At 46.1% G+C, this 15,993-nt stretch overlaps 1 protein-coding gene across 1 annotated transcript in view; it reads right to left on the reverse strand.

Moving 5' to 3' along the window:
* LOC135510229 (pyruvate carboxylase, mitochondrial-like) overlaps positions 1-15,993 on the reverse strand; it is a 541,364-nt gene that overhangs the window by 340,094 nt on the left and 185,277 nt on the right. The window contains exon 11 of the mRNA XM_064931022.1: positions 1,711-1,873. Within this exon, the coding sequence (XP_064787094.1) occupies positions 1,711-1,873 (163 nt within the window). The remainder of the gene's footprint in view (positions 1-1,710; positions 1,874-15,993) is intronic.

The following is a 15,993-nucleotide window of genomic DNA, read 5'->3' on the forward strand; positions in this document are numbered from 1 at the left end:
AGGGAGGGAGGGAGGGAGGGAGGGAGGGAGGGAGGGAGGGAGGGAGGGAGGGAGGGAGGGAGGGAGGGAGGGAGGGAGGGAGGGAGGGAGGGAGGGAGGGAGGGAGGGAGGGAGGGAGGGACGGACGGACAGACAGAGCAATTTGGAGGAATGGAAAACAGAGAGAACATTAAAGAGAAAGAAAAATAATTTAAAGATAAAGTAAAATATATAGAGAAAGAAGTCAAAAAAAAGTAATGGAAAAGAGATGAAGCGAGGGATGAGGTGTGATCCAGCCGTGTGTGTGTGTGTGTGTGTGTGTGTGTGTGTGTGTGTGTGTGTGTGTGTGTGTGTGTGTGTGTGTGTGTGTGTGTGTGTGTGTGTGTGTGTGTGTGTGTGTGTGTGTGCCCCTGTGCGTGTGTGTCATGGAGGTCTCGACCCCTGTGCGTTCCAGAGATATGAAGGGTGAGCTGACAGCAATGCGTTCTGGGACTTGACCCCATGGGGCGACATTTGTGTCCCTTCATGTGTGAACACTGTCAGGAGACATTATATATCATCACGTCAGCTGTCACACACTCACACACGCAGACGCACGCACACACACACTCACACTCACACGCACGCACACACGGCACAAATAAAGCGTTCACATACAACCTCCGCTCTCAAACCAGAAAACAGTATTTTCTCTACTTCCTTCTGTCTCACTCCATCTCTCTCTCTGTCTTTCTCTCTCTCTGTGTCTTTCTCTCTCTCTCCCTCTCTCTCTCTCTCCCTCTCTCTCTCTGTCTTTCTCTCTCTCTCTCTCTCCCTCTCTCTCCCTGTCTTTCTCTCTCTCTCCCTCTCTCTGTCTTTCTCTCTCTCTCCCACTCCATCACTCTCTCTGTCTCTCTCTCTCTCTCTCTGTGTGTCTCTCTCTCTCTCTCTCTCTCTGTCTCTCTCTCTCTCTCCCTCTCTCTCCCACTCTCTCTCTCTCTCCCTCTCTCTCACTCTCTCTCACTCTCTCTCTCTCTGTGTCTTTCTCGCTAATCAATTTCAATTCAAGGGGCTTTATTGGCATGGGAAACATACGTTAACATCGCCAAAGCAAGTGAAGTAGATAATAAACCAAAGTAAAATAAACAATTAAAATATACAGTAAATTTGACATCACAGAAGTTCCAAAAGAATAAAGACATTACAAATGTATATGTATATAGAGTGTTGTAACGATGTACACATGGTTAAAGTACAAAAAAGGAAAATAAATAAACCTAAATATGGGTTGTATTTACAGTGGTGTTTGTTCTTCACTGGTTGCCCTTTTCTTGTGGCAACAGGTCACACATCTTGCTGCTGTGATGGCACACTGTGGTATTTCATCAAAATTGGATTTGTTTTCAAATTCTTTGTGGATCTGTCTGTCTGTCTGTCTGTCTGTCTGTCTGTCTGTCTGTCTGTCTGTCTCATTAATTATCTGTCTCTCTCTCTACTCACCCCCCCACTCCCCTCCCTCCCTAACCCTAACCCTTCATGACATGCACAGAAGGTTGTAAGTTCAAGTCCCGCTGTTGGTAGAACAGGTGTGTGTGTGTGTGTGTGTGTGTGTGTGTGTGTGTGTGTGTGTGTGTGTGTGTGTGTGTGTGTGTGTGTGTGTGTGTGTGTGTGTGTGTGTGTGTGTGTGTGTGTGTGTGTGTGTGTGTGTGTGTGTAGGTGTGTGTGCATGCGTGCGTGTGTGTGTAACCCTACCTCCAGTCGTCCTGTGTCTGGTTGGAAGCCTCTGGCCGGGTCTTCAGTAGTGACTCTACACTGTATGGCACAACCGTTCACCCTGATGGTCTCCTGTGTTAACCCCAGCTCAGACAGACTGCGTCCCTCACACACACGCAGCTGGGCATGAACCAGGTCCACACTGGGAGAAAGAACGTTGATAACATGAATATTTGGGGGATTTAGGATCCCTATTAGCTGTTGGTAAAACCAGCAGTTTCTCTTCCTGGTCTGAAACAAAACATGACACCAGACAGAAAATGAACAGAAAATGAACAGCTCTATGTGGAATTTAAGGCACCTGATAGGCTGTCTGGAGGAGACCCGCACACAACCAGGTGAAAAAGGTGTTAGATTGTGATGAATAAAATATATGACACAACACTAGTGATTCAATGTTTACAAGTGGAGAGAACACCAGTGATTCAATGTTTACAAGTGGAGAGAACATTAGTGTTTCAATGTTTACAAGTGGAGAGAACATTAGTGATTCAATGTTTACAAGTGGAGAGAACATTAGTGTTTCAATGTTTACAAGTGGAGAGAACATTAGTGTTTCAATGTTTACAAGTGGAGAGAACACTGGTGATTCAATGTTTACAAGTGGAGAGAACACTGGTGATTCAATGTTTACAAGTGGAGAGAACACTGGTGATTCATTGTTTACAAGTGGAGAGAACCCTAGTGATTCATTGTTTCCAAGTGGAGAGAACACTAGTGATTCAATGTTTACAAGTGGAGAGAACACCAGTGATTCAATGTTTTCAAGTGGAGAGAACACCAGTGATTCAATGTTTACAAGTGGAGAGAACACTAGTGTTTCAATATTTACAAGTGGAAAGAACACTAGTGATTCAATGTTTACAAGTGGAGAGAACATTAGTGATTCGATGTTTACAAGTGGAGAGAACACTAGTGATTCAATATTTACAAGTGGAGAGAACACTAGTGTTTCAATGTTTACAAGTGGAAAGAACACTAGTGTTTCAATGTTTACAAGTGGAGAGAACACTTGTGATTCAATGCTTGCAAGTGGAGAAAACACAAATTGCACATCAGCTCTGCTTAGTAATGACTGGTAGTGACCCCTGACTGCAGAAATACACAAGAGAGAATCAATGAGAGAATCAGTGAGAGAATCAATGAGAAACAATCAAATATAGAGACAGTGAGAGAATCAAAGCGAGGTATCAGTGAGAGAATGACAGAGAGAGAGGTTAGAATGAAAGAGAGGTGTTTAAAAACTTGACAAGTCACGTTGTATGTGAGATGAACAGTCAGATGAATATGTTATCATTATCGAGTCTCACCGAAACTCACTTTTAACGACCACAAATAAAACCGAAAGAGTGAAAAAAGACAGAGAGGCAATTAAAAATGAATGAATACACTTGGCATGTCACGCTGTACGAGTAGAGTGGAGTACTCGTACTGTTATTGTATCATTGTTTTATGAGGACACCATAGACTCTCACTTTAACTCGTTAACTTGTTAAGGCTGAGGGCAGTATTGTGTAGCTTGGATGAATAAGGTGCCCAGAGTAAAATGTCTTCCACTCATGCCCAGTTGCTAATATACAGTGCCTTGCGAAGGTATTCGGCCCCCTTGAACTTTGCGACCTTTTGCCACATTTCAGGCTTCAAACATAAAGATATAAAACTGTATTTTTTTGTGAAGAATCAACAACAAGTGGGACACAATCATGAAGTGGAACGACATTTATTGGATATTTCAAACTTTTTTAACAAATCAAAAACTGAAATATTGGGCGTGCAAAATTATTCAAAAAAAGTTTAGCGGTAGCTTTTTGGACTCCTTTATCTGCATGTTGAAGGAGTTGATAACTGAAATCGATGGCGCCAACTAAACAGACTTTTTGGGATATAAAGAAGGATTTTATCTAACAAAACGACCATTCGTGTTGTAGCTGGGACCCTTTGGATTGCAAACAGAGGAAGATCTTCAAAAATAAGTGATTTATTTAATCTCTATTTGTGATTTTATGAAGCCTGTGATGGTTGAAAAATATGTTGATGTTGGGCGCCGTCCTCAGACAATTGCATGGTATGCTTTCGTTGAAAATTAGATTAGATTAGCAGTTAGATTAACAACAATTTAAGCTTTTAACCGATATAAAATGCTTGTATGTTCATGAATGTTTAAAATTACGATTATTTATTTGAATTGAGCGCCCTCCAATTACACCGGATGTTGTCTGCTGGTGTCCCGCTAGCGAGACACCTGTCCCTAATTAAGGGAGTAAAATATGAAGTGAGTTCCCTAAGAACTGTATGAATAGATGAAGGATCTATGTAGAGCTGATAAAGCACAATTTTAACGGTACTATAACAGTATGGAGTCTCACTTTATCTCATTAAAAGTTCATATGGTTAGATTTTAATTTAACAACCTGACGTGACAGTCATATGTAGCCCTTTGTAGCCTTTCCGAAGCTTCATTGGTGTAATAGTGAATCTGACATACTGAGACAGACAGTGTATCACCTAGTTCAATCTCCCGCACGCACACACACACACACACACAAACACACTAGACACACACACACACATGCATGCACACACACACACACACACACACACACACACTAGACACACACACACACACATGCATGCACACACACACACACACGAGACACACACTAGACACAATACACACACACACATACTAGAAACACACACAGTAAACACAAACACACCCACACAGACATACCCACACACACTCACACACGCACACACGCACACACACTAGACACACACAAACACACACATGCACACACATACACACACTAGACACACACTAGACACACACTAGACACACACTAGACACACACTAGACACACACACAGTAAACACAAACACACCCACACAGACAAACCCACACACACTCACACACACTAGACACACACACAAACACTAGACACACACATATGAGAAACACACACACACACACAGTAAACACACACCCACACAAACACACCTACACAGACACCCCCCCCCCCCCACACACACACACACCCACACTAGACACACACTAGACACACAAAAGACACACACTAGACACACACACAAACACTAGACACACACACATACTAGAAACACACACACACACACTAAACACAAACACACCCACACAGACACACCCACACACAGAAACACAGACACACACACACTAAACATAAACACACCCACACAGACACACCCTCCCACACACCCACACACAGACACACCCACACACCCACAAGGCAAAGTCCTACTTCAGTCATTTTTTGGGGGTATCTGTACTCTACTAAACTACTTTATATTTTTGACTACTTTTACTTTTACTCCGCTACATTCCTAATGAAAATAAGGTTCTTTATACTCATTACATTTTCCCTGACAACCAAAAGTACTCATTACATTTTCCCTGACAACCAAAAGTACTCATTACATTTAGAATGCTTAGCAGGACAGGAAAATTGTCCAATTCACACACTAATCAAGAGAACATCCCTGGTCATCCCTACTGCCTCTGATCTGGAGGACTCACTAAACAGAGAACATCCCTGGTCATCCCTATTTCCTCTGATCTGGAGGACTCACTAAACAGAGAACATCCCTGGTCATCCTTACTGTCTCTGATCTGGAGGACTCACTAAACAGAGAACATCCCTGGTCATCCCTATTTCCTCTGATCTGGAGGACTCACTAAACAGAGAACATCCTGGTCATCCCTACTGCCTCTGATCTGGAGGACTCACTAAACAGAGAACATCCCTGGTCATCCCTATTGCCTCTGATCTGGAGGACTCACTAAACAGAGAACATCCCTAGTCATCCCTATTTCCTCTGATCTGGTGGACTCACTAAACAGAGAACATCCCTGGTCATCCCTACTGCCTCTGATCTGGAGGACTCACTAAACAGAGAACATCCCTGGTCATCCCTACTGCCTCTGATCTGGAGGACTCACTAAACAGAGAACATCCCTGCTCATCCCTACTGCCTCTGATCTGGAGGACTCACTAAACAGAGAACATCCCTGCTCATCCCTACTGCCTCTGATCTGGAGGACTCACTAAACAGAGAACATCCCTGGTCATCCCTACTGCCTCTGATCTGGAGGACTCACTAAACAGAGAACATCCCTGGTCATCAATACTGTCTCTGATCTGAGGGACTCACTAAACAGAGAACATCCCTGCTCATCCCTACTGCCTCTGATCTGGAGGACTCACTAAACAGAGAACATCCCTGCTCATCCCTACTGCCTCTGATCTGGAGGACTCACTAAACAGAGAACATCCCTGGTCATCTCTACTGCCTCTGATCTGGAGGACTCACTAAACAGAGAACATCCCTGGTCATCCCTACTGCCTCTGATCTGGTGGACTCACTAAACAGAGAACATCCCTGGTCATCCCTACTGCCTCTGATCTGGAGGACTCACTAAACAGAGAACATCCCTGGTCATCAATACTGTCTCTGATCTGAGGGACTCACTAAACAGAGAACATCCCTGCTCATCCCTACTGCCTCTGATCTGGAGGACTCACGAAATAGAGAACATCCCTGGTCGTCCCTACTGCCTCTGATCTGGAGGACTCACTAAACAGAGAACATCCCTGGTCATCAATACTGTCTCTGATCTGAGGGACTCACTAAACAGAGAACACCCCTGCTCATCCCTACTGCCTCTGATCTGGAGGACTCACTAAACAGAGAACATCCCTGGTCATCCCTACTGCCTCTGATCTGGAGGACTCACTAAACAGAGAACATCCCTGGTCGTCCCTACTGCCTCTGATCTGGAGGACTCACTAAACAGAGAACATCCCTGCTCATCCCTACTGCCTCTGATCTGGAGGACTCACGAAATAGAGAACATCCCTGGTCGTCCCTACTGCCTCTGATCTGGAGGACTCACTAAACAGAGAACATCCCTGCTCATCCCTACTGCCTCTGATCTGGTGGACTCACTAAACAGAGAACATCCCTGGTCATCTCTACTGCCTCTGATCTGGAGGACTCACTAAACAGAGAACATCCCTGGTCATCCCTACTGCCTCTGATCTGGTGGACTCACTAAACAGAGAACATCCCTGGTCCATCCCTACTGCCTCTGATCTGGAGGACTCACTAAACAGAGAACATCCCTGCTCATCCCTACTGCCTCTGATCTGGAGGACTCACGAAATAGAGAACATCCCTGGTCGTCCCTACTGCCTCTGATCTGGAGGACTCACTAAACAGAGAACATCCCTGGTCATCCCTACTGCCTCTGATCTGGAGGACTCACTAAACAGAGAACATCCCTGGTCGTCCCTACTGCCTCTGATCTGGAGGACTCACTAAACAGAGAACATCTCTGGTCATCCCTACTGCCTCTGATCTGGAGGACTCACTAAACAGAACATCCCTGGTCATCCCTACTGCCTCTGATCTGGAGGACTCACTAAACAGAGAACATCCCTGGTCATCCCTACTGCCTCTGATCTGGAGGACTCACTAAACAGAGAACATCCCTGGTCATCCCTACTGCCTCTGATCTGGAGGACTCACTAAACAGAGAACATCCCTGGTCGTCCCTACTGCCTCTGATCTGGAGGACTCACTAAACAGAGAACATCCCTGGTCGTCCCTACTGCCTCTGATCTGGAGGACTCACTAAACAGAGAACATCCCTGGTCATCCCTACTGCCTCTGATCTGGAGGACTCACTAAACAGAGAACATCCCTGGTCATCCCTACTGCCTCTGATCTGGAGGACTCACTAAACACAAACGCATCTTTTGTAAATGATGTCTGAGTGTTGGAGTTTGCCTCCGGCTATCTGTAAATGATGTCTGAGTGTTGGAGTTTGCCTCCGGCTATCCGTACATTAAGTAAACAAGCAAACAAGCAAACATGCCTAAAAATAGGAATTTGAAATGATTTTTACTTTTAATTTAAACTTTGATAATATATTTAACATCAAATACTTTTACTCATGAATGACAATTGGGTACTTTTTCCACCACTGCAAACACACACACTAGATACAAACACAAACACACAAATACTACACAAACCCAACACACAAACACACAACAGACACAAACACACACACTAGATACAAACACAAACACACGAATACTACACAAACACACAACAGACACAAACACACACAATAGACACAAACACACAAGGCACAAACACACACACACACTAGACACAAACACACAACAGACACAAACACACACAATAGACACAAACACACAAGGCACAAACACAAAAACACACACAAACACACACAAACATACAAACACACACACTAGACACAAACACACACACACAAACACACACAAACACACACATTCACGCTAAACACAAACACACACACGCTAGACACACACTCACACACACACTAGACACATAAACACACCCTTAGATACAAACACACACACACACACACACACACACACACACACACACATTAGACACATACACAAACACACACTATGCACAAACACAAACACACACTAGACACAAACACACACTAAACAAAAACACACACACTAGACACCAACACACGAGACACACGAGACACAAACAGGTCAAATACAAACATGTTTGACCTGAGTTGACTGGACAGGTACCTCCATTAACACTGAACAAGAAAAGTCCATTAACACAGCTAGTTACCTCAGGAGGAGAGAAGGAGAGAGGGAAGGAGAGAAGTAGGGAGGTAGAGAGGGAGGGAGGGAAGGAAGGAGGGAAGGATGGAAGCAGAGAGGGAGGGAGGGCAAGAGGGAAGTAGGGAGGGAAGGAGGTAGAGAGGTAGAGGGAGGGAGGGAGGGAGGTAGAGAGGGAGGGAGGGAGGGAGGTAGAGAGGGAGGGAGGTAGAGAGGGAAGTAGAGAGGTGGAGAGGGAGAGAGGGAGGGGGAGAGGTTGAGAGGGAGGGAGGTAGAGAGGGAAGGAGAGAGGTGGAGAGGGAGAGAGGGAAGGAGAGAGGTGGAGAGGGAGAGGGGGAGAGGTGGAGAGGGAGGGAGGTAGAGAGGGAAGGAGGGAGGGAGGTAGAGAGGGAAGGAGGGAGGGAGAGAGGGAAGGAGAGAGGTGGAGAGGAAGGGAGGTAGAGATGGAAGGAGGGAGGGAGAGAGCTAAAGAGGGAGGTAGAGAGTGAAGGAGGTAGAGAGAGGGAGGGAGGTAGAGAGGGAGGGAGGGAGTTAAAGAGAGAAGGAGGTAGAGAGGGAGGTGGAGAGGAAAGGAGGTAGAGAGAGAAGGAGGTAGAGAGAGAAGGAGGTAGAGAGAGAAGGAGGGAGGGGGGGAGGGAGGGAGGGAGGGAGGGAGGGAGGGAGGGAGGGAGGGAGGGAGGGAGGGAGGGAGGGAGGGAGGGAGGGAGGGAGGGAGGGAGGGAGGGAGGGAGGGAGGGAGGGAGGGTCACATTGACAGATCCCTACACATGTCCCAACCTGTCCCTTAAATACATCTTTAAAATGTCTCTGAGGCAAAACAAGTCATAATGAGTGAGGTAAAGAGGGACCAAGTCATAATGACTCAAATGAAACAATGTGAGTATGTTGTAAAACATTTATTAAATAAAAAAGCCTGGGGGAAATGAACAGAGAGAGAGGGGGGGGGTGGAAATGAACGGAGGGAGAGAGAGAGGGGGAGGAAATGAACGGAGAGAGAGAGAGAGGGGGTGGAAATGAACGGAGAGAGAGAGGGGGGTGGAAATGAACGGAGGGAGAGAGAGAGGGGGAGGAAATGAACGGAGGGAGAGAGAGAGGGGGAGGAAATGAACGGAGAGAGAGAGAGAAAGGGGGTGGAAATGAATGGAGAGAGAGAGGGGGGAGGAAATGAACGGAGAGAGAGAGGGGGGGTGGAAATGAACGGAGAGAGAGAGAGAGGGGGTGGAAATGAACGGAGGGGAGAGAGAGAGGGGGAGGAAATGAACGGAGAGAGAGAGAGAAAGGGGGTGGAAATGAATGGAGAGAGAGAGGGGGGGAGGAAATGAACGGAGAGAGAGAGAGAGAGGGTGGAAATGAACAGAGAGAGAGAGAGGGGTGGAAATGTACGGAGAGAGAGAGAGAGGGGGGTGGAAATGTACGGAGAGAGAGAGAGAGGGGGAGGAAATGAACGGAGAGAGAGAGGGGGAGACGGAAAAATAGAGAAAGAGGTTATTATAATAATTTGTTTTTAGAAAAGAAAACATAGAATAGACAGTCTAGTGCTGAAAGAGACAGAGAGAGAGGAATGAGAGAGAGAGAGAGAGAGAGCGAGAGAGAGAGAGAGAGAGAGAGAGAGAGAGAGAGAGAGAAAAGGAGAGAGAAAGAGGAGACAGAGAGAGAGAAGGAGAGAGAGAGAGAGAGAGAGAGAGAGAGAGAGAGCGAGAGAGAGAGCGAGAGAGTGTGTGTTGGCTATGCTAAAACTCTTTAACATCATCCTCAGCTCTGGCATCTTCCCCAATATACCAAGGACTGATCTCCCCAATCCAAAAAAGTGTACCAAATTACCGTACAACAGACCATGTATTCACCCTGCACACCCTAATTTACAACCAAACAAACCAAAACAAAGGCAAAGTCTTCTCATGCTTTGTTGATTTCAAAAAAGCCTTCGACTCAATTTGGCATGAGGGTCTGCTATACAAACTGATGGAAAGTGGTGTTGGGGGTAAAACATACAACATTATAAAATCCATGTAGACAAACAACAAGTGTGCGGTTAAAATTGGCATAAAAACACAAAAATGTATTCCCACAGGGCCGTGGGGTGAGACAGGGATGCAGCTTAAGCCCCACCATTCTTCAACATATATATTAACAAATTGGCAAGGGCACTAGTAAAGTCTGCAGCACCCGGCCTCACCCTGCTAGAATCTGAAGTCAAATGTCTACTTTTTGCTGTTGATCTGGTGCTTCTGACCCCAACCAAGAAGGGCCTACAGCAGCACCTAGATCTTCTGCACAGATTCAGACAGACCTGGGCCCTGACAGTAAATCTCAGTAAGACCAAAATAATGGTGTTCCAAAAAAGGTCCAGTCAGCAGGACCACAAATACAAATTCCATCTAGTCACCACTGCCCTAGAGCTCAAAAATTATATACATACCTTGGCATAAACATCAGCGCCACAGGTAACTTCCACAAAGCTGTGAACGATCTGAGAGACAAGGCAAGAAGGGCATTCTATGCCATCAAAAGGAACATAAATTTCAACATACCAATTAGGATTTGGCTAAAAATACTTGACTCAGTCATAGAGCCCATTGCCCTTTATGGTTGTGAGGTCTGGGGTCCGATACCCACTAATTATCAAAATCCAGAAAAGAGACGTTAAATTCTACAACCACCTAAAAGGAAGCGATTCCCAAACATTCCATAACAAAGCCATCACCAACAGAGAAATTAACCTGGAGAAGAGTCCCCTAAGCAAGCTGGTCCTGGGGCTCTGTTCACAAACACAAACACACCCTACAGAGCCCCATGACAGCAGCACAATTAGACCCAACCAAATCACGAGAAAACAAAAAAATATAATTACTTGACACATTGGAAAGAATTAACAAAAAAGCAGAGCAAACTAGAATGTTATTTGGCCCTAAACAGAGAGTACACAGCGGCAGAACACCTGACCACTGTGACTGACCCAAGCTTTGACTATGCACAGACTCAGTGAGCATAGCCTTGCTATTGAGAAAGGCCGCCGTAGGCAGACCTAGCTCTCAAGAGAAGACAGGCTATGTGCACACTGCCCACAAAATGAGATGGAAACTGAGCTGCACTTTCTAACCTCCTGTCTAATGTATGACCATATTAGAGACACATATTTCCCTCAGATTACACAGATCCACAAAGAATTTGAAAACAAACCCCAATTTGATAAACTCCCTTATCTACTGGATGAAATACCACAGCGTGCCGTCACAGCAGCACGATTTGTGACCTGTTGCCACAAGAAAAGGTCAGCCAGTGAAGAACAAACACCATTGTAAATACAACCCATATTTATGCTTATTTATTTTCCCTGGTGTACCCTTAACCATTTGTACATCGTTACAACACTGTATATATATAATATGACATTTGTAATGTCTTTATTGTTTTGAAACTTCTGTATATGTAAGGTTTACTGTTAATTTTTATTGTTTAATTCACTTTTGCACATTATCTACCTCACTTGCTTTGGCAATGTTAACACATGTTTCCCATACCAATAAAGCCCCTTGAATTTAATTGAATTGAGAGAATTTAGAGAGAGAGGAGAGAGAGCAGGGGGAGAGAGCGGAGGAGAGAGAAAGAATGAGAGAGAGGAGAGAGAGGAGAGAGAGAGGAGGAGAGAGCGGAGAAGAGAGAAAGAATGAGAGAGAGGAGATAGAAATAAGGAGATAGAAATATTGAGAAAGAGGAGAGAGAGAGAAGAGAGAGGAGAGAGAAAGAATGCGAGAGGATAGAGAGAGGAGGAGAGAGAGTGGAGGAGAGAGAGGAGAGAGAAAGAATGAGAGAGAGGAGATAGAGATGAGACAGAGAGAGAGAGAAAGAAGGAGAGAGAGGAGAGAGAAGAGAGAGAGGAGAGAGAGAGGAGAGAGAGAGGAGGAGAGAGAGCAGAGGAGAGAGAGGAGATAGAAAGTAGGAGAGAGAGGAGCAGAGTGAGAGAGAGGAGGAGAGAGAATCGGAGGAGAGAAAGAATGAGAGAGGAGATAGAGGAGACGGAGAGAGGGAAAGAAGGAAAGAGAGGAGAGAGAGGAGAGAGGAGAAATAGGAGAGAGAAAGAATGAGAGAGGAGAGGAGAGAGAGAGGAGAGAGAGAAGGAGAGAGAGGAGAGAGAAAGAATGAGAGAGGAGACAGAGAGAGAGAGAGAGAGGAGAGAGAAAGAAAATAGAGAGAGAGAGAGAGAGAGAGAGAGAGAGAAATAATGAGAGAGAGGAGAGAGAGAGAGAGAGAGAGAGAGAGAGGAGAGAGAGAAAATAAAGAGAGGAGAGAGAGAGAGGAGAGAGAAAGAAAATAGAGAGAGGAGAGAGAGAGAGGAGAGAGAAAGAATGAGAGAGAGGAGAGAGAGAGAGGGGGGAGAGAGGGGAGAGAGAGAAAATAGAGAGAGGAGAGGGGAGAGAGGAGAGGAGAGAGAAGAGAGAGGAGAGAGAGAGAGAGGAAGAGAGAGAGAGGAGAGAGAGAGGAAGAGAGAGAGGAAGAGAGAGAGAGGAAGAGCTAGGAGAGGAGAGATGACACACACAAGGACCGATGTACACACACAAAAAAAATACACATATAAAGTCATCTCAATAGGACATTCATTAACACGTGTGTGGCTGACATTATGCATTCAGACACACACACACACCTGATCTCCGTGTTTTTCCTCTCCTCTCTCAACCCCCCCTTGCCTCCTCCCTTCCCCCTTTCATCGATTTGGCATTCGTTTTCAATTTTCAAACAAGAGATTCTTAATTAATTTCTGCCTCTGTTGTGATGTGGAAGAGAACGAGGGAGGGAATGGGCGGTAGGAGAAGTGGAGGGAGAAGAGAAGAGAGAGGTGGGGAATACAAAACATGTTAGGAGGAAAGACAGGAGTAAAGACAGAGAAGAAAGAAAGAGAGAAAGAGAGAAAGAGAGATAAGGAATAGAGAGAATTGACAGAAAATAGAAAAAGAGAGCAAGAGAGAAATGGAGAGATGGAGAGCGAGCAAGATAGACAGAAGAGAGAAAGAGAGAAAGGGAGAGCTGGACAGTGAAATAGATAGACAGAGGAGGGAGAAAGAGAGAGGAAGAGAAAGAAAGAAAGAGATAGACAGAGAAGAGAGAAAGAGAGAGATGAAGAGAAAGAGAGAAAAGAGAGATGGTGTTCTTGTGCAGTAAAATAAATTTTACATTTACATTTAAGTCATTTAGCAGACGCTCTTATCCAGAGCGACTTACAAATTGGTGAATTCACCTTCTGACATCCAGTGGAACAGCCAAATAAAGGACTAGAGGGTTGAAGCATGAAGTTAATGTGTTGATTGATTAGATCTTTATTTGACCAGGCAGGTCAATTAAGAACACATTCTTATTTACAATGACGGCAAGAGGCCAAGTTCTCCTGTGGGGATGAAAAGTGAAGACGGACAACAGCACAGATACCGACAGACAGGCTACATCACTACACAACCCAAAGGGAGACCTATGGCGACAATCCAACACAATGTTAAGGGCCAAGACAGCAAAGACAAATCTGGCATAACAGATACAGCTCCATGACTGAGTCCTTGAAGCTTGAGAGAGAGAGAGACAAACGTGAAGACCAAGAGGGGCAACGTGAAGACCAAGACCAAGAAAGGGGCAACGTGAAGACCAAGACCAAGAAAGGGGCAACGTGAAGACCAAGACCAAGAGGGGCAACGTGAAGACCAAGACCAAGAAAGGGGCAACGTGAAGAACTAGACCAAGAGAGGGGCAACTTGAAGAACAAGACCAAGAGGGTTCAACGTGAAGACCAAGACCAAGAGGGGCAACGTGAAGACCAAGACCAAGAGGGGCAATGTGAAGACCAAGACCAAGAGAGGGGCAACGTGAAGACCAAGACCAAGAGAGGGGCAACGTGAAGACCAAGATCAAGATGGGCAACGTGAAGACTAAGACCAAGATGGGCAACGTGAAGACCAAGTTCAAGATGGGCAACGTGAAGACCAAGACCAAGAGGGGCAACGTGAAGACCAAGACCAAGATGGGCAACGTGAAGACCAAGACCAAGAGTGGCAACGTGAAGACCAAGACCAAGAGGGGCAACGTGAAGACCAAGACCAAGAGAATTGCAACGTGAAGACCAAGACCAAGATGGGCAACGTGAAGACCAAGACCAAGAAAGGGGCAACGTGAAGACCAAGACCAAGAGAGGGGCAACGTGAAGACCAAGACCAAGAGAGGGGCAACGTGAAGACCAAGACCAAGAGATGGGCAACGTGAAGACCAAGATCAAGATGGGCAACGTGAAGACCAGGACCAAGATGGGCAACGTGAAGACCAAGACCAAGATGGGCAACATAAAGACCAAGACCAACAGGGGCAATGTGAAGACCAAGACCAAGAGGGGCAACGTGAAGACAAAGACCAAGAGGGGCAACGTGAAGACCAAGACCAAGAGAGGGGTAATGTGAAGACCAAGACCAAGAGAGGGGCAACGTGAAGACCAAGACCAAGATGGGCAACGTGAAGACCAAGACCAAGAGAGGGGCAACGTGAAGACCAAGACCAAGAGAGGGGCAAAGTGAAGACCAAGATCAAGATGGGCAACGTGAAGACCAAGACCAAGATGGGCAACGTGAAGACCCAGACCAAGAGGGGCAACGTGAAGACCAAGACCAAGAGGGGCAACGTGAAGACCAAGACCAAGAGGGGCAATGTGAAGACCAAGACCAATAGGGGCAAGGTGAAGACCAAGACCAAGAGAGGGGCTACGTGAAGACCAAGACCAAGAGAGGGGCAACGTGAAGACCAAGACCAAGATGGGCAACGTGAAGACCAAGACCAAGAGGGGCAACGTGAAGACCAAGACCAAGAGGGGCAACGTGAAGACCAAGACCAAGAGGGGCAACGTGAAGACCAAGACCAAGAGGGGCAACGTGAAGACCAAGACCAAGAGAGGGGCTACGTGAAGACCAAGACCAAGAGGGGCAACGTGAAGACCAAGATCAAGATGGGCAACGTGAAGACCAAGACCAAGAGGGGCAACGTGAAGACCAAGATCAAGATGGGCAACGTGAAGACCAAGACCAAGAGGGGCAACGTGAAGACCAAGATCAAGATGGGCAACGTGAAGACCAAGACCAAGAGGGGCAACGTGAAGACCAAGATCAGTATGGGCAACGTGAAGACCAAGATCAAGAGGTGGCAACGTGAAGACCAAGATCAAGAGGGGCAACGTGAAGACCAAGACCAAGAGGGGCAACGTGAAGACCAAGATCAAGATGGGCAACGTGAAGACCAAGACCAAGAGGGGCAACGTGAAGACCAAGACCAAGATGGGCAACGTGAAGACCAAGACCAAGAGAGGGGCAACGTGAAGACCAAGACCAAGAGGGGCAACGTGAAGACCAAGATCAAGATGGGAAACGTGAAGACCAAGACCAAGAGGGGCAACGTGAAGACCAAGACCAAGAGGGGCAACGTGAAGACCAAGATCAAGATGGGCAACGTGAAGACCAAGACCAAGAGAGGCAGCGTGAAGACCAAGACCAAGAGAGGGGCAACGTGTTGAAGTTGCATGCGTGGCCATGACCAACCATAACCGACTCATGTCCTCTACATT

This window comes from Oncorhynchus masou, chromosome 23 (genome assembly GCF_036934945.1).
Source record: "Oncorhynchus masou masou isolate Uvic2021 chromosome 23, UVic_Omas_1.1, whole genome shotgun sequence".
NCBI lineage: Eukaryota > Metazoa > Chordata > Actinopteri > Salmoniformes > Salmonidae > Oncorhynchus > Oncorhynchus masou.